The sequence below is a fragment of the Lates calcarifer genome, linkage group LG6 (assembly GCF_001640805.2).
Source record: "Lates calcarifer isolate ASB-BC8 linkage group LG6, TLL_Latcal_v3, whole genome shotgun sequence".
Lineage (NCBI taxonomy): Eukaryota > Metazoa > Chordata > Actinopteri > Centropomidae > Lates > Lates calcarifer.
Window position 1 is genome coordinate 5,689,505 of NC_066838.1, and position 17,816 is coordinate 5,707,320.

General features: G+C 39.8%; 2 protein-coding genes across 5 annotated transcripts; one reads left to right on the forward strand and one right to left on the reverse strand.

Moving 5' to 3' along the window:
* Positions 1 to 1,045: 1,045 nt before the first annotated feature.
* Positions 1,046 to 8,125, reverse strand: LOC108882647 (excitatory amino acid transporter 3). 3 transcript variants are annotated; one of them, XM_018675288.2, is made up of 14 exons: positions 8,026 to 8,112; positions 7,792 to 7,936; positions 6,904 to 7,044; positions 6,461 to 6,553; positions 5,762 to 5,873; positions 5,450 to 5,492; positions 5,279 to 5,341; positions 4,982 to 5,163; positions 4,462 to 4,569; positions 3,599 to 3,721; positions 3,270 to 3,464; positions 3,002 to 3,136; positions 2,369 to 2,485; positions 1,047 to 1,912 (listed from the first exon to the last, which is right to left on the reverse strand). In XM_018675288.2, exons 2-14 carry the CDS (start codon positions 7,913 to 7,915, stop codon positions 1,777 to 1,779), a joined length of 1,572 nt encoding a protein of 523 aa, XP_018530804.1. In that variant the 5' UTR covers positions 7,916 to 7,936; positions 8,026 to 8,112; the 3' UTR covers positions 1,047 to 1,776. The 3 variants fall into 3 exon arrangements, with proteins under 3 accessions (XP_050927006.1, XP_018530804.1, XP_018530803.1); XM_018675287.2 differs by having other exon boundaries at positions 1,048 to 1,912; positions 7,792 to 7,927; positions 8,026 to 8,125; XM_051071049.1 differs by lacking the exons at positions 7,792 to 7,936; positions 8,026 to 8,112 and adding an exon at positions 7,144 to 7,367 and having other exon boundaries at positions 1,046 to 1,912.
* A 1,206-nt stretch (positions 8,126 to 9,331) lies between these two features.
* zgpat (zinc finger, CCCH-type with G patch domain) lies at positions 9,332 to 12,935 on the forward strand. 2 transcript variants are annotated; one of them, XM_018675285.2, is made up of 7 exons: positions 9,332 to 9,398; positions 9,903 to 10,566; positions 10,663 to 10,796; positions 10,904 to 11,062; positions 11,304 to 11,426; positions 11,551 to 11,962; positions 12,451 to 12,935. In XM_018675285.2, exons 2-7 carry the CDS (start codon positions 9,959 to 9,961, stop codon positions 12,587 to 12,589), a joined length of 1,575 nt encoding a protein of 524 aa, XP_018530801.1. In that variant the 5' UTR covers positions 9,332 to 9,398; positions 9,903 to 9,958; the 3' UTR covers positions 12,590 to 12,935. The 2 variants fall into 2 exon arrangements, with proteins under 2 accessions (XP_018530801.1, XP_018530800.1); XM_018675284.2 differs by having other exon boundaries at positions 9,346 to 9,513.
* The last annotated feature ends 4,881 nt before the right edge of the window (positions 12,936 to 17,816 follow it).

Genomic DNA, 17,816 nt, shown 5'->3' on the forward strand with positions numbered 1-17,816 from the left:
TATCATGTGGTATAACTGGTTTAAAAACCACCCAGTCTGAAGATCTGTTTTATTTTGAAAGAAAAGCCAGTTCACAACAGAAGTCGACCTTTTATTCACTTCTGCTAACTTGATACTGAAAATGCCTAATATGTTGAAGTTTGTTTCTCCGTGGAGGCGTGTTTCCATCATGGTGAATGGTGTCTGAATGTGAAATGGCTAAAATCTTTTATTAAGAACCGACAGTCTTTTTGGTTTATTGTCATCAATGTGATTTTTTTAAAAATGGGTAGAATTAATTTATCAATATAACTTAACACTACATATCACTCTAGTGTGGAACAACAGATAGATATTACTCAGTAGAAAATCTACATACACACAGGAATGGAGATCCAAAGGGATTCTGGGCTGTTGCTCATTTTATGGATGATAATGGGAATTTGTTGCAGCATGGGGAGTTCTGTTAGAAATTCCAACTCCAATGTACTGTTAAGAGCAATAATAGAATGATAAAAGCCACATCAGTCTCTCTGAGATCAATGGTTAAAGAGGACATTCTGTACTCGTCTGAGTACAGTGTCAAAGGAATTGACTTTTGTGACAATAAATGGATCAGCAGATTTATTAGAAATATTCCATCAAATGAATGTTACCCAAATCCAGTAAGAAGAAAATATGTTCTCAGGGAATACAACTGTTTTTTAAAAAGTCTTTAGCCTCTCTGGGATAATCCTGTCCAGATTTGGCCGGTCTAAGTATAGTGTTTTTTAATCAAGACCTGGTCTCATGTGGAAAAAAAACAACTGTGAAATCTTCCTTTTTTGCATTTTCACAAACAGAGTGAAGGGTTTATAAATCTGATTTGAGACACTGTTAAGGCTTTACCTAAAATATCTGACACACTTTCCCAACAGTAGGTGGTGCAAAAAATAGAGAACTGTTCACATTAGGCTTCCCTTAACTACGAAGCTGCAAATCAGGATGCGAACCTCTAAACTGTCTGCCTAGATAGATAGATAGATAGACAGATAGATAGATAGATACTTTATTAATCCACATGGGAAATTCACAGTTCCAGCAGCATCAACAGACTTAAAAGGTTGAAGGCATGCAATAAATATTGGGAATAATCATAATAAAAAAAAACACTGCTAATAAAAAACACAGTGAAGAAACTTCAAGTCCAGTGCAAACGAATGCCATATTTAAGGTGCATGGTGTACAGTGTGTGTGTATGTATGTATGTATTTATGTAGTGTGTAGTCCATCAGAGCAGTTGACATAAGCATTTTCCCCATTAGTAGACACCTACTAAAATAAGGTACTAAAATACATGACTGCAGTTTCTCTAATATTTATTTATAGATCTAGAAATACTGAAATAAATCCAGTTCAGGTCATCCACAGTCAATCACACTCAGTTCAAAGGAATAATTACAACCACTACATCAATTCAGTTCAAGTGAATTCAGTTCAATAACTGCACATCTGTTGCATCAGTACAAATGAACTGCCAACAGTTCAGTTCAGCACAGCTCAATTCAATTAAGTGGATCAATAACATCTATTCAAAATTTCTATTCAAAACAATAACTACATCTGCTCTATTAATTATCACAATGAGTATGTATCATAGACAACTACATTCTTAACAAAATACAAAATGAAATAAGTGTGACATCAAATGAATCAAATTATTGTGAATCATAACAAATGAGAGTTTTTTCAGCACTCTGATTAGTTGTTTGTCCAATGAACGACAGTTCTTCTTTTTGTGGGGCATGCAGGATCAGATTACTGGCTGAAATACTCTTCTTCTTTGTCACCATCTTGGGGCGTTTCTACTGGGGTGTAAAGGCTGTCGTCATCACCAGAGTCCTGACCAGTGAGGTGGACCTGGATCCCACCAAGGGTGTAGCCCTCAGCATCACTATCATGCAAAGTACAACACAGTCAGCAATGGTGTGAAAAAGACTGTGTCCCATCTCTGAATGACATACACGTGTGAATAAGATCAACACAGTTTATTTTTTAAGGAGTGGATTTCTGTTGCTCCACACTGGGGTCTGTCGTATTTGGGTGCAATGTCACCCATAGCCAAACACATGTCCACTCACTACACACTCCTCTACCTCCTGATACAAACACAAATACACTGCAAGCATTGTTTAGCAAGAAAATCATCCTGAAAACTCAATCAATGAATCTTATAAAGATCATGATGCACACAAAAAAGTTTAATCAATCTATTGCTGAATTCTTGAATTCTGAATTCCAGTATTGTTGACATTAAAAGGAAATGTTGACAGCATGTCTCCTCAGAATAATGATTTGCATTAGATATAAAAACTAACAAAACATTGAGACATCTAGTATTTCACCTCACCTTGACATTTCCTGCCATTGCTCATCCATTTGTTCCAGTTCTTTTTTCGACACATGGTAAACTAGGCAAACACCAATGCAGTCTCCCATGACATTGATAGCAGTGTTGCAGCGGTCTCTGAAAGGCACAAACAATATCAAACCACTAAAAGCAAAGGACTTACGCTGTGTTGCACAGATTTAGCTCTTTTTTACTTTTTGTACCTCTAAAATGTTTTTCTCCTCTAAGTGACCATTAAGTACAAAAAACAGAAGGGTCACACTGTCATTTTATCTTTTTATTGGCATTTCCTCAAATATTTTGTGTTGCCTCACATTAAGTTAGTGTAGTTAGTGTTACACCTATTATAAAATAATGTGTTAAAGCTAGCTGCAGCTGCAGTGATACAGACTTGTGGCTGAGTGAGCCACATCTGAGCGTGCACCTACTCGCTCTGTGGTCACAACAAGCAGCAGTCTACCACATAATATAATCCTATAATACCTTTATGGATCAGAGGGAGAGAAAAATGTATTGCAAGGTAACACAAAATATTGTGAGGTAAAGCAAAACCTATTGGGAGAAAATCAAAAATATATATTCCCACCAAGTGTTTACTGTGTGGAAATTGAAAACAGGTTGCTGGTTGCTTACAGAATCCATTCTACTACGACTAGAATGGAGGCTTCCTTCGCAGGTAAACCAACTGCTGTCAAAACAAACAGAGTGGTCACTGCTCCTGTAGCAGGGATCCCTGCTGCTCCTATGCTGGACACTGCTGATGTCACACTGCAAATTAAACACAGAGACTCCTTAGGGGGTTTTTGAAGACACTAACATAAAAACTGCACCAGGTCCCATATCATATACTTTTAACCAATATTAACACATGGGTGCAATGGTTTGAGGAGGAGTGACTTACGAAATGGTAAGTAACTGGCTGAAGTCCAGATCTATGTGGTTGAGCTGGGCGATGAAAACCGCTGCAGCGACTTCGTAAAGGGCAGTTCCGTCCATGTTTATGTTAGTCCCAATGGGCAGCATGAAGCGAGTGATTCTTTTGTCAATGTTGAGTCTGTCCTCACAACATCGGAAAGTGAGCGGCAGTGTGGCAGAGCTTGGAGACACAGTAAATCCTTTGTTAGTGCACTATCCATTTGAAGAAAGGACATTTCTGATGATGAATGCACAAATGAATTGTGGTCATGAACATGCAGTTTTCTATCAAACTACACTGTCACATCACCTTACCTGGATGAGATGACCAGTGCGGTCAGTAAGGCAGGAGAAATGCCCTTGATGACAGCAGCCGGGTTATGTCTCACACACACAAAATAGATAAGTGGTAAAACTATTCCTCCATGGATTATAAGGCTGAAACATGTGATGGATGCACAGTTAGTGATAACAGAAAGAGTTTGCATTGACAATGTTGTTGCTAAGTAGCTAACTTTAAAAGGAGGAAATGGACAGTTGAATTGATATGCAGTAAAAAACACCACAGCTCAGTTTATTATACTGACTGGCTGACATGCAGCCTATGGTGGCTGATGTTAGCGATGTCAGCACACTTTAGGTAGATGTTAGATATAACATTTTTTTAAATTACATAGCCCCACTCAGTACTTTTCACCATGACTTATTTTCTGTTTGGCAACTGATCATATATAAGCCTTTTATTGCTGATCCTCCCCAGACCAGAGCAGGAAATCATTCAGGACAGTTGTTGAATCCCTGTACTAAAAGATCAGTACATGCTGTATCTTTGGGAGTGATACAGGGTTCCTGTCCTGTTTTTGAGTTTTTGTAGGTATGGCTACTGGCTACTTGTGACTTTCTAGGCATTGGTACCAGTATTATCTCCAAGGAGAAAGCAGTTGGCAGAGGATGCCATAACTTTGCAAGAGAATATACAGGCCATAACTTCCATAAAATATTTTGTACTGACATCAGGCTTATTTGTCCACATATGTCTTAGGAGGTGATAAATCAAAATTATGATCATACAACAAAAAAAGTGCATCACATGTTGCTTAGAAAGGAAGAAATGCTAATAAACATGGAACCAAAGAGCCACTTTGGCAAGAGTGCCAAATCAGTAAAGGTAAACATACCCAATAATAACCACTACCATGAACTTTCCAAGTTTGAATGTAGTTTCCCAGTCATGGACTTCAACGACATGACTTGTAATCATGAAAAGCACCCCAAATGGCAAGTAGCTGGAAAGGAAATAATGAATGTAATGAAAAAAAGCACTGAACTGACTGAGTTAATGAGAGCAGCTTAACATGAAAACTTATAAAACATTGTTGTCTGATTACCGTTACAGTATTTTGTCCCAGAAAAAAAAACATTACATTTCTCTCATTCCAGAAAATGGAGGCAATTGAATGTAATTATGAAAACATATTCATTAAACTTCTCTAGAACATAAACAACATCTACTATGGGGTAGGAGGGATAAAAACACTACTATTTTTGTTAGAAAGACAAGTTATCTATTTTTAATGTCAGCACTGTGAGCAGAGAATACATACAATACATATGAAAATACATTAATGTTACACCACAGAATATGTACTGTATTTCTAATTTTTTCAAATATCATTTTATCATGTTGTTTCGCTTTACCTCAGTATCAAGTTGACCACACATTTTGTGACCTCATTCAGGACAGTAAGGATCTCCACCAGGATTTTCCCTCTCTCTCCCATCTTGTGGAGGGTCAGGCCAAAAATAAAAGACCAGACAATGAGGCCCAGTGTGTTGGATCCTTCCACAAAGTGGCCCACCAGTTGCACCTCTGTCGCATTCTGTAACAAACCAGAAAACATACTAATAATAATGGTCTGAGAGCAATTTCATGTATCAATGATTATCACTACAAATGGAAAATTCACAGAATAATCTTCATAATGACATGTTTACCATTTCCATGCTAGAATTTTGCTCATCTGCTTCCTTTGGAAACTCCACCCTTTCAGTCTTGTACTATGATAAAAAAAAAAACAAAAAAACAATTATAATGTACATGAATATCTTATGGAGAGAGAGGAAATGTGCAGTATAAACTGTGGTATACATTAATGAGGAACATACCTGTCTGAAGCAAGCCTGAATCAGGTTTTGTGGGATCATGTTCCTAGAGACAATAAACAACAGTCACACTAGTCACATTAGCAAGCTCGTAAATGTTGGCCAATGACATTATAAAGGAAACCTAAACGAGGACATGATGTGACTTTACAGAAGCTGACATAAACAACTATTTCTACTTAAGAAAAACACAAACTGTATACAAACTCTAACTGATGGCACTGGCTGACCTAAAAACCCTACTGAACTAGAAATTGTAACCTGAATATCCAGAAAAAAATGAGATTTATGTCAGAATATACATTTCCTTCTCACCTGGCAAGATCCAACAAGGCATCAACAGTGGAGAAGGCTTCCTCAACTTCTGACTCATCGTTTTTACTACCATAAGCAATCCCAGGCTTGATAATCAGGACCAGTATCAGACCTACAAAACACAATGTAAGACGCTGCATTGTATGCTACATCTGTTCCATATATACACACACAAGATGACAGAACTGATAGATTAAAATGTCATACTGAACTGACCAGGAAATACTAATGCAATCACTGTTAATAATTTAAAAAATATTTGTTTCAATATTGTTTCACAAAAAAAAGTGAAATGTGTGATGAAATTTGTCTGGTAGAAATTCAGGTGAGATTCTTTTCTGGGCAACTATCTGATACAGATCAGATCTTGTGGCTCACTTGGCATCATTGACATCATGAACAATGAACAGCTGATAAGGAGATTTTCTGTCAACTAATGAGAATATAATCCGGTCACCTGACAGCAAAAAAAATAGAAAATTTGCCAGTTTCAGCTACAAAATATAAAGGTTTACTGCTTTTTCTTTGGTCATATAGGATAGTAAATTAAATATTTTTGACTGTCTGACTAAAAAAAACAGCAGACAAGCGAAAATATGTCATAAGACTTCTGTATATGATCTCTTAGACTTGTTAATGCCACCACTGAATTCAGTGGTTTTTAAGACGTTTCAAGAAGTTCAGATACTCTGATCTTACCTATGGTCACAGATACAAGAGTGGTCGAGACAAAGTATGCTGCTGCACGCTGAGCGATTCTTCTGGAGGTTTCAGCACTTAGACGAGAAACACCTATAAACAAACAAATAAACGTAACAAAGAAGCTATGGTCTGCAAGAAAAACGTTTGGAGGAACTCATATATACTGTAGATACTGCTGTGTAAGTGACATTACTGAGTCATCATGATGCCCTCGTGGCTCTTTGCTACTTGTGCTACTGCTACGCTACGTTCAGCATTTACCATTTATCCTGTAATTGTGACTTGTGACAACAGCAAAATATTATGAGGACCTTAACACTTTAAGTTTAATGAGCTTACACAAGCCAGACCACAAGTATGTTCCCTTTAAATGCTGTGAGTTTAACATGTAAAACCTAATGTAACAGTATGCAGAGTGAGAGTTGCACCTGCAAGCTTACCCGTTATTACACTAGTCACGATGAGAGGAACCGTGACCAGCTGAAGCATTCGCATGAGTATTTCCCCAGGAAAACCAATGTACAGTTGGTCGAACTCTGACATATGGACATAGAGCTTGAGAAACAAGCCCAGAGCAATACCTTTGAGACAATAACAGATTTTAGAAATGTACCACCGATTTAAACAGCTGTGAAACAGATGTAATAGAGTTAAAACAAGGCTGAAACTCAAGCTCTTACATAGAAGTGGGTTTCATCTTTTCAGCTATTCATCCAGCCATAAATCACATGGTTGAAATTCACAAAACAGAGGTTACATAATAATAAATCACAATTCAGCACGTGGTATGTTTGTTACCATGTTTACATTTATGATGCCACCACTGCAGAGCACCAAAAGAGACATTTTCAAATCCTACACAGTGGCTTTAGGTCACATTGTACAATATATGATAATACCATATAAAAATACATTACATGACAGTATTTACTGCAACACTATGGTCGCCATATTCAAAATTATACATTAGCATGACAGGATGTTCTGGTTGCCCTGGCAACAGCATGTGAATTTTTTTATTATTATTATTTCCTACAAATCATGTCATCACAACAAATTTTCTCCCTGTAATATTTTAAATGTGTGTTAATGCTAGCTAAAGCAAAGCAGGATATCGTGACGGACAGTGAATTTCTGGTGTAATTAAACAATAATTACTCTTACTAACTTACTAAACTTAACTACGTGCGTATGTTGCATCCTGGAAAATACAAATTTAGTGTTCCAACTTTAACCGTTCCTACAAATGTTCAGTAGTGAAAAAAGAAAACTTATATGTCTCAACTTGTCAACCAAAGGCTGTAAACTGACTTGTTGCGGTCACTCACCCAGAACAACAGCTGACAGATTTAAAACCAGAAATTTATTCCGCTGTAAATAGTTCCAGCATCTCTTCATCACGCTGCCACCGCCTCCGATGGCTGAAATGTCCTCCTCTTCCCCCCTCTCCATTTTTCATACAATCTAAACACACTGACAGTAACTAGCTAATACTGACTGCGTTATCAAAATACTTAACTTATACTTAAATATCTTATTAAAAAAAAAAAAAAAGCACTCACCAGATAAAGACAACGAGGGCAGTTGACTCAGTATTGTCTGTTTGTCTCTTTGGTTTAAATTGTTGTGGTTTAAAATGGATTTTGAGCAAAACAGAACTGTATGGGAAATATGACGAGGGTCACGTGACCTGGGAAGGTAAAAAGGCTCTGTGCAGGTCAGACTCTGAACTTTACTGACGTGACATCTATCTATCTATCTATCTATCTATCTATCTATCTATCTATCTATCTATCTATCTACAGTGGTGGAAAATATCTGTCTGTTCAGTTAATCAACAAATTGTTTCTGCTCTTGTAAAAATAATCTACAAGTGACAGTTGACGTATTGCAAAACAGCCAAAAACCATCAAAAATCAGTCAGCTAATAATGAACTGTACCTTAGACACTGACAGCATATTGTTACAGCTGGCTGTCACATCTAAAGCTGGGAACAGCTTTTCATGATGCAGTATGTGCACATATAGCAAAGCTACAGCAGCTCATGTGAAACATATGTATAGTCTAATGTAAAACAAATATAACATGTATCACTGTGGTACACAGATGAAATACTGGAACACTCACTCAGGTCCTCACCAGTACAAAAGAGCCAGGGCCAGCCCTGGTTGACATGATAAAAAGTTTGTCATCAAAATGTTTGTTGCTGAAATCATTGGAACCTGTCTCTCTGTACAGCATTACATATCACATTCTCAGTATTACAGCGCTGTCTATTAGATGAAGGTTTGTGTAATATAAGTTTTGGGGCTCTGTGCTCTGGACTCTAACTTAATTGATAGTAATGGGTAAACTGAGCTGTTCAAATAATGTGGCATAGTTTGACACATAGAGAAAAAATACCAAATAAATAAATAAAAATAAAAAATCACATTTTCACATTTGGAAGTAAAACTTGTCATTAAAATGATCTCCAAATCTAATTACACCTGGCCTGGCACTTGATTTAAGCACATTTTTAATCCCTATAACAAATTAATACGTAAAAAAAAGAAGAAAAAGAGAAAGTAATAATAAGTTTAAAAACATCTATATCCAGATTTGACAAGTCTAATATAGTGGTTGAGGATCTGGTCCACTAGGATCTAACAAAAAAAGAATATTCTAGCCCACATTTAAGTGTAGTGGTTTTTGTGATCTAGATGTGATGTTTACATTTTTATAGGCAGCATGAAGGTTTCATAAATCTGGATGTAGGTTTCAGATAACGTTAAGATTTAACCTAAAATGTCTGATATGCTTTCACAACAAAAAACGGAGGCTCAGTTGCTCTTTAAGTAAAGTTTCCCTTAACTTTCCCCTTAACTGCCAAATCGGAAGTTACGAAACGGAAGCTAACTCTAGCGGCGTTTGTTGTACCTGTGCTGCTGTAGTGTATGTGTGTAACTATGTGAATTATATATATATATTCTTTACTTAGTACATGTTTTTATGGTTGGCACTCCCTCGCCGGTGCAGTAGATGTCAGACGGCTGGCCTAGTTAAGAAGGTAATGCTAGTGCTGTTATAATCACTTGTAAAAGTTAGCTTTAAGACGGCTAACATTTAGCTAACACTAGCTCTGCTGTATAGCCAGCCGGGTTAGCGATTCATAGCTAGGTTAGTGTAGATGGTACCTGATGACGATACGATTTTCTATATCATACAGTCAACGCAGGAGGTCGTTCTTATTACAATAAAACGGAAAACATTTCTCAGTCAAAATATCTGGCAGTTTACTGTCTAGCAGTGGATGGTTACTCAAATAAGACATGAGTCAGGAAAGGAAAGGAGAAAACAGATTATGGTGTGAAGCCAGCTCTGTCAGCCCACGTACTGTACCTCTTCTGCTGAGGTCTGCTTTTTTGATTCCATTTTAAATCCACCATTTTTCCTCAGATATCTCGGGGGCTTAATGCTGTCCAGTCCTGTCCTGCCTGGTCCTAAATGTCAGTATGGATGAAGAAAACCTCGAAGCAGCCATTGCCACCTATGGTGCCCAGTTGCGGCAGGTAGAGACAGCCCTGTCAGCTGGCTTGGACCCCTCCCAGCAGTCAGACCTGCTCAAACTAAAAGAGGACCTTTGTCAGCTAATAGAGCTTACTGAGGCCAGTCTGGTGTCTGTCAAAAAGAGCCGGCTTCTGGCGAGCCTTGAGGACAATAATGGTGTGCTGGCACATACCTCAGGGGCAGCAGCTGACACAAACTGCAGTCTAGACACAGAGTTTGCTGCTTTTTACTCTGAGCTCGGGGAGTGTTCAGATAGCAGCATTGATAATAGAGGGAGGAACAAGGAGGGGGATGGTGGAGTAGAGGATGGTGAAGACGAAGAAGAAGAGGAGGAGGAGGAAGAAGAAGATGCACTCTGTGGAACCAAAGTGAGAGCACCTTACAGGACAGCATGGGGAACACTGGAGTATCACAATGCCATGGTGGTGGGGGCAGAACCACCAGATGGAGATGAGGCACAAGTAAGAGTGCTTTATGTCTACCCCACCCAGAAGTCTATGAAACCTTGTCCATTCTATCTAGAAGACAAATGTCGCTTCCAGGATAACTGCAGGTAAAGTACCAGCATTTTTTGTGAATATATATTTCTTTTTATAGTAAGTTTGATGGTTACTTGAGTATTTTCTAAGTTGTTTTCCCTTTACTGAAGATTTTCCCATGGTGAAGTGGTGTATGTGTCAGAGCTCAGAGAGTTTGTGGAGTGTGACCTCAGTAATCTTGAAGAAGGCTCGTCCTGCTTGGCTCGACACGAGGACGGCATCTGGTACCCAGCAAAAATCAAAGGTATTCCAATTTCAGGGCCAGTTTTTGATGATGTTACAGGAGGAATCATCTTTAACTGCGAATTTGAAATGACAACCATTTTGTATGTTTGCTGACTTGAAATGTAGAAATAGACAGTGGTTTCTACACTGTGAAGTTTGACTCACTCCTGCTGAAAGACGCTGTGGTCGAGGCTGACTGTGTTATCCCGCCTTTGAGGGAAGACGACCCGCTCTCCTCTGACTCTGACCTGGAAGAGACTGGAGATGATGTGGCTTATGCAAAAGGTGCGAATGAATATATATTGCTATTGCCAGATCAGTATTTGAGCAAGTATTTGAAATGTTTCAATAATTAAACTGTCAGAGGGCTACTGTCTCGTAGAACTGTGGTGGTAAATTGTTTCTCTAAGTTATTTAACATGCCAAAAAAGGTCATACATTTACATTTGTTTTGAGCTTTAAGGTCATTTCTCCCTTACAAAGTAACTGATTGCTTCAACTTTCATTTTCACTTGTTATACAACAGTTATCGACTCTGCTGTAGAATCCACAGAGAAGTTAAATACTGCTAATTTTGGTGGCTGGGAGGCTCACACCAGAGGCATCGGATCCAAGCTTATGCTCAAAATGGGCTATGAATATGGGAAAGGTAATGTGTTTTTTGTTGTTGTTGTTGTTTTTAAAACCAGTGTTGTGTCCTTTCCCTGTATAAAGATATACAAAGAAGTAGTCATGTGTTCCTATTCCTCACTCAGTTTCTCTTGTCCTCTCAGGCTTAGGAAAGATGCAGGAGGGTCGAGTAGAGCCAGTCATGGCAGTCGTCCTACCCAAAGGTAAGTCTCTGGACCAGTGTGCCGAGTTCACCCAGAGACGCACCCAGAGCAAGGCCGCAAAAGATGGCACGCTGAAGGGCAAGCCAAAGAAACGCAGAAAGCCTCAGGCTGCCACAGGAGGGCGCCACACCGTCTTTGACTTTCTCAACCACAAGCTGGCAGGCAAGAGCATGGATCCTGCTGAGGGGGGTGCTGCTGCGCCGTCAGCAGTGACTGGTGTGGAGGCTTACAGGGGAGGGGAAAGCACCAAGAGGAATTTGAATGTGAGGCTGTTCCAGGCTGCTCAGAGGGTGTCCCAGACAGAAAAAGAGATCCAGAAACTGACCGAGTCACTCAACAGGAAAACTGGCAGGTTAGTACTGAGTCCAGCAAATGTTTATTCTGCTATTATATAGGTCTTAACGGACCTCTGTGACTGTTGGGAAATGACCTTAAATGAACCAAGATGTCATTAATAATCAGTTAATTGCACTGGAACCTCAGCTCCCCATCTCCCCACAGATGCTCAGCAGCTGTTATGTCCTCCATAACAGCAGAATACAGAAACATTAGCAAACACAGCATACCATGTACACACATATATGTACACAAATGCACTGCTTACACAACTATAATTTATTGTAAAATATGAGCACTACTTGCTATGATGTTCCTGTCAAGTAAAATGAATTCACAAATGAGGAGGACTGTGGGAGGTGTGTGAAAATGGAAATAAGGCGTGAAGAGTCGAGGTTAGACACCTGTTTCCGTGGCTGAGTTTTCTGGAAAATGCAGCTAAAATCAACTTGTCTCCTCGTCTCTCCACACTTCCTAATCTATTTGTTGTTTGTGTGTGCAAAGGGGCGCATCCACAGTGAAGCAGCTGGAAGAGAAGCTGTCAGCGGCCCGCCGGCTGCTGGCCCAGCAGAAAGCCCAGGAGCTGTCCATCCAGAGAGAGCACAAGAAGGCTGACACACACAAGAAGATGACTGAGTTCTAAGCTCACTTAGCTCAAAGACTTGGAGGATAAAGGGAGGCACTGCTGCCTGAAATGAACCTTTGTCCCTTGCCTGTTGTCAGTTTACTACACTGTATTTTAAGACATTTTTTAGCATTATTTCTCACCAAATTGTGGATTTGAGCAGGCAGTGGAACCCACTTTATACAGAATGGATTATATGCTGAAGATCATTTCTGTCTTTCAAGTATTTTCAAGGACTGGGCAGTTGTTCTGCTCAATTTAAATTGTACAACTCACATTCATTTAAAAGACATTTTTTTATTTGTGATGAACATTTTGTTTCAGTGTATATTCAGCACTAAAAACCATGTGTTTGGAGAATTCACTGTGCATTTTCCTCTCTTTTTTATCCATTCACCTTAACACAGCTAAACTCCATTGTAAAGAAATGTTTCTCTACCACAGAATTTTTAATGTGTTCTTTGTTGTATTTTTGTGGGAGAGGCTTCAGTCATTCTGGCCAGGGGCTGCTCCGATGGTGAGTGCGGTATACCCTGAGTTGCATGTCAACTGGTTTTAAAATTACATCCTCGGGAGTTGGGAGACCTTTACAGAGTTTTGAAGTGGAGCCCCTCCATTCGCCCACACCTCTCATCGGCTCATACACAGCATCTTTGAAGCTACGACCATAACCTCTCTATTAAATAATGAATTTGGAGGAGAAGCTTGTCAGCTCATAAATCGGACACACAATGTCTGCAGGCGAAAGGCGGGTCAGACAGTGACTGCATCTACCTTGCTGAGGTAAAGGTTGAAGTCATGATGTTCGATAGCTGCAGATGAGGTTTTTTTTTTATCTGAGCGTAACATGGCAAAATAACAGGAAAATTTAAAAAATTGCCTGCATTCAACTTTTTTCTACTTTCCAAAAGAATCAGGCCAGCAAAAAATTCAGCAGTTTAGTGTGAGTCTGCGTCCATTAAAGACAGCTAGAAAACTAGTGACCATCAGCATGTCTCAGTGACTGTGTTGTTTCCTAAGGGGAAAGTAATGGTAAATACCTCATGTTAAAGCAATAAGAACAGCAGGAGGATTCAGCGCACTTTGTAAAGCATCCATGGATGGACTGATGTCAGACCACAGGGTGACTGCACATGCAGAACTCATGAACCCTCCACTCTGTACCCTGAGGGACCCCACCCCCACCCCCCGCTCGTGCTCTGATCTCTTGAGTGGCAGCACTTTTAGATTGCTGGTGACTGGAGGGATCACCCTGAATTTGCTGATGGTTGGGGGAAAATGCACTATGTGTGTTGACTTAATGGGATCCCTCGAGGGCGGGAGGGGGGGCCTATGCTTCAGACTTTACCGCATTTATGAGCCTCGGGTCTCTCAGGGTATTGCTGCCCAGCCACCAGCAGATTTGTGTGTGTGTCAGTGTGTGCAGGTCTTGGTGTGGTGTCTATATGTCTTTGTATGCACTGCACACTTCTGCAGACATCTGTCTCATGTATGGATTCAGACTGGCCTATTAGGGGAGTTTTCACAGCTAACTGGCACTTCATCACAGCCTGGATTATGTGATTATTGAGGTGTGATAGGAGAAATTGATTGGGAGGCCACCTTGACAGATATCTTACTTCATTGCTAAGCTGTTGATATAGAGGATACCAGGCTATAGGGGTTTGTTTCTTAATATGTAGAAGAGGGTACGCTTTCTAATGAGGTTGTGTGAAACAGTTCTGACAAAACAAAAAGGAACAGCTTTCTCAACCGTCTGATGGAGATCGAGGCAATCAAATGCGACCACGATTACATCTGTAGCACGAGCTAGGCATTAACGGATCATTCTTGATCTTGGAAACAGTGGTTAGAACATTTCACACAGGCAGCTTAACAGTGCTAAATAGAAAGCAACAGGATCACCAAAGTTATGACAGTTCATCCTGAGGAGACCATGAATGTCTGTACAAAGTAGCTGAGATATTTCAGTCTGGACCAAAGTGGTGAATGAGTCAACCAGCATGTCTCTCCATTAGAGCAACATCTCCAGCAGGGTAAACATTTTTTTCTTTTGTTTAAATTGAAAATTTTCATATATCGTTCAAATTTCTTTTAGGTTTCTAGCCATTGTAAATTTTTGGTGTAGGACAAATCAGATGGTTACCAGCAGAAATGCCTAAGGTTTTTGATGGTTTCAGATCACGTTTGAGCCACATTTTTAAGTGGAAATGAATCAGAATGGAGTCAGATATCTTCAGTGACTTTTACTTAAACACACTGAGATTGTTCAGGTCATCATTATTTGCTGGAGGTGTTCCTCTTTTCCCCCTCAGTGGTGTTCGTCAATTAACAGAGATTGGAAAAGAGCTAGCAGAGTGCTGCCAAGGGCTACAGGCACCTGCTCTGGCTGATCTTAAAATCCCAGAGCTGAGTTCCCCAACTTCAGCAGACCCTCCAGCTTGAATTTTTATTTCTATCCTCTGTCTGTTTTCTCCTATTGCACACAGTAGTTTAAATCCATACTGTAGATTAGGAGTGCAGTGTTCATTTTTTCATGTACATATGCTGGTTGATTTGAATGCAAGCAGAGAGTAAGATAGGGCTAACAGTTACAAGTAAATATCCACACAATTGAATACATTTCCCACTATGTATATTTTAATCACCAAACTGCTCCAACTACAGATCCCCCTCCCCACCTGCATCTGGATCAAACACTTCCTCACACACCACCCACAATCTATCAGACTCAGCCCCCACCTCTCCTCCACACTCACACTCAGCACTGGCTCCCCTCAGGGCTGCGTGCTGAGCCCCCTGCTGTACGCCCTGTATACCTATGACTGCACTCCGACCCACCCAACCAACATCATCATCATCAAGTATGCAGATGATACCACCGTGGTTGGGCTCATCTCAGATGGAAATGAGACGGTATAACAGGGCTGAGGTAGAGAAACTGTCCCTCTGGTGCTCAGCAAACAACCTGACACTGAACATCCAGAAAACTAAAGAACTCATCATGGACTTCAGAAAGGACAGACAAGACCACACCTCCCTTCTCATAAATGGAGAACGTGTGGAAACTGTCACCACCTTCAGGTTCCTGGGCACCCACATCTCAGCCAATCTCTTCTGGACCCACAACACCAAGGCCCTAGTGAGGAAGGCTCAGCAGCGGCTGCATTTCCTGCGTGTCCTCAGAAAAAACAATCTGGACAAGAAGCTGCTGCTGGCCTTCTATCACTCCTCTGTGGAGAGTGTACTGACATACTGTCTGAGTGTGTGGTACACAGGCTCCACAGCTGAGGACAGGAAAGCTGTGCAGAGGGTCATCAACACCGCCCAGAAAATCACTGGCTGCCTCCTGCCCTCCCTGGAGAACATACCCAGATCTTGCTGCCTCTAGGAAAACCAGGGCCATCACAGGAGACCCCTCACACCCCGCCCACCACCTGTTTGACCTGTTGCCCTCCGGAAGGCGCTTCAGGTCAATCAAGTCCCACACCACCAGACTCACCAACAGCTTCTTCCACTGGGCCATTCGGACCGCAAACAAACACTGACCATACCCCCCACCCTCCACTTCACCAACACCACACCTCACACACACACACACACACACACACACACACACACACACACACACACCACACACAGAGCCAAGGACACTATCCATCACCTGCACCTTAAAGTGTCCTAGACTCTTTGCACAATTGTGTGCTGTTGTGTATATGTAAATTCGATTTAAAGTAGACATTTTTTTGTAATTTTTGTATTTTTTTAATATCTTGTATTATATTGTGTATTCTTGTATATTGTGTACATTTTCATATTTTTTATTGTATTTAAATCTCTTCTATAGTGCACTGTTTGTCTTCGTGGAGCACCCACAATTTCATTGTACTTAACTGTACAATGACAATAAAACCTATTCTATTCTATTCTATTCTATTCTATTCTATTCTTCTATTCTGTTCAACTGTAACAGTCTCCCACACAGCTGCCTCCTTACCTATGATCTCAGACTCTAGCTATAAAGTCCAAACACTGATTTAGAAACATGACTCTTTCAGTTTGGGTTTATTTCAGATGTTAAAATGTTCACACTCTCTTCAGTCAGATTTATGATTACAGTTGTTTTGTTTTTGGAAAAGTGATTTATTAACGCATCACTCTGCCAGTCATCTTTTGACTGCACTTTCATTATAGGAGCAGGATGCTCTTTGCCCAGTTGGCTTTGAATCTTGGATGCAGATGCTCTCTTAGCAAAATGTTGGCCTGATACACAGACAGGTCTTCAAATTCTAAGTTTTGCTTTAAGTGAAAGTGACTTTGTGAAAATCTGTGTGGGTGTGCATGGGACTATAGTAACATCTTATATCTAACAGAAGCTGCAGACAAGTCTTATCTTTAGCTAACTATGTTGTTTTGTCAGGTTATGAGATTATGTTAGAACAACTGTTTATTTGTAATACTGTACTATAATACTAACTCTACTCTGCAGTACATGTGAGACAAGGAAACTTGACAGGTGTAGCAAGAATAACCAAGTGGGATACATAGGGCTACAGCAAGCAACAGTCAGTTGTCTGCTGGGGTATCGAAAGAAAATCTCATACATATAAACATAATGTACTGTATGTATGTATTAAAATATATTTCCGTGCATATATACTTTTCCCTTTATACAGATTGACTAATTTTTTATATGCAATATCTGCAGAAGGTGAAGGTGAAAATATGAGACAAATATGAGACTAAAAATGCACATGTTCTGTGAGAGGCGCAGAATGAACTCTGGCTTGCATGGCCCCTCATATACATACAGTGCATATACAGATAGTCCTCTAGTATTCTAGATAGTTTATCAGGAAGGTGCTAGCAATATTACCATGAGATTCGTCATTTGCCAAGCATCTAATCACTGGATTTAGCCAGTTATTAAATTAAACACCTCTCCTTGTCTGAATTAATTAGTAAAGCCCTGGTGTGTGTATCTGCAAAGACAATCACTTAATTGAAATTAGCAATGAAGGTCATTTTTTTTTATCAAGGTAAATTTAATAACATGACATTTAGTTCTAATTAATAACTTTGCGTACTTCTATGGCATTTTGCATTGCTTTCTTGAAGCAGCCAATACAGACCTTTACAGAGCTTTACCATCTGACGTCATTTGTAATTTGCCTTTGCACAAGCATTTAATACTGGAATTATGCAAATGAAATCCCTGCTGAACAGATGTCTTATCATTTAATGG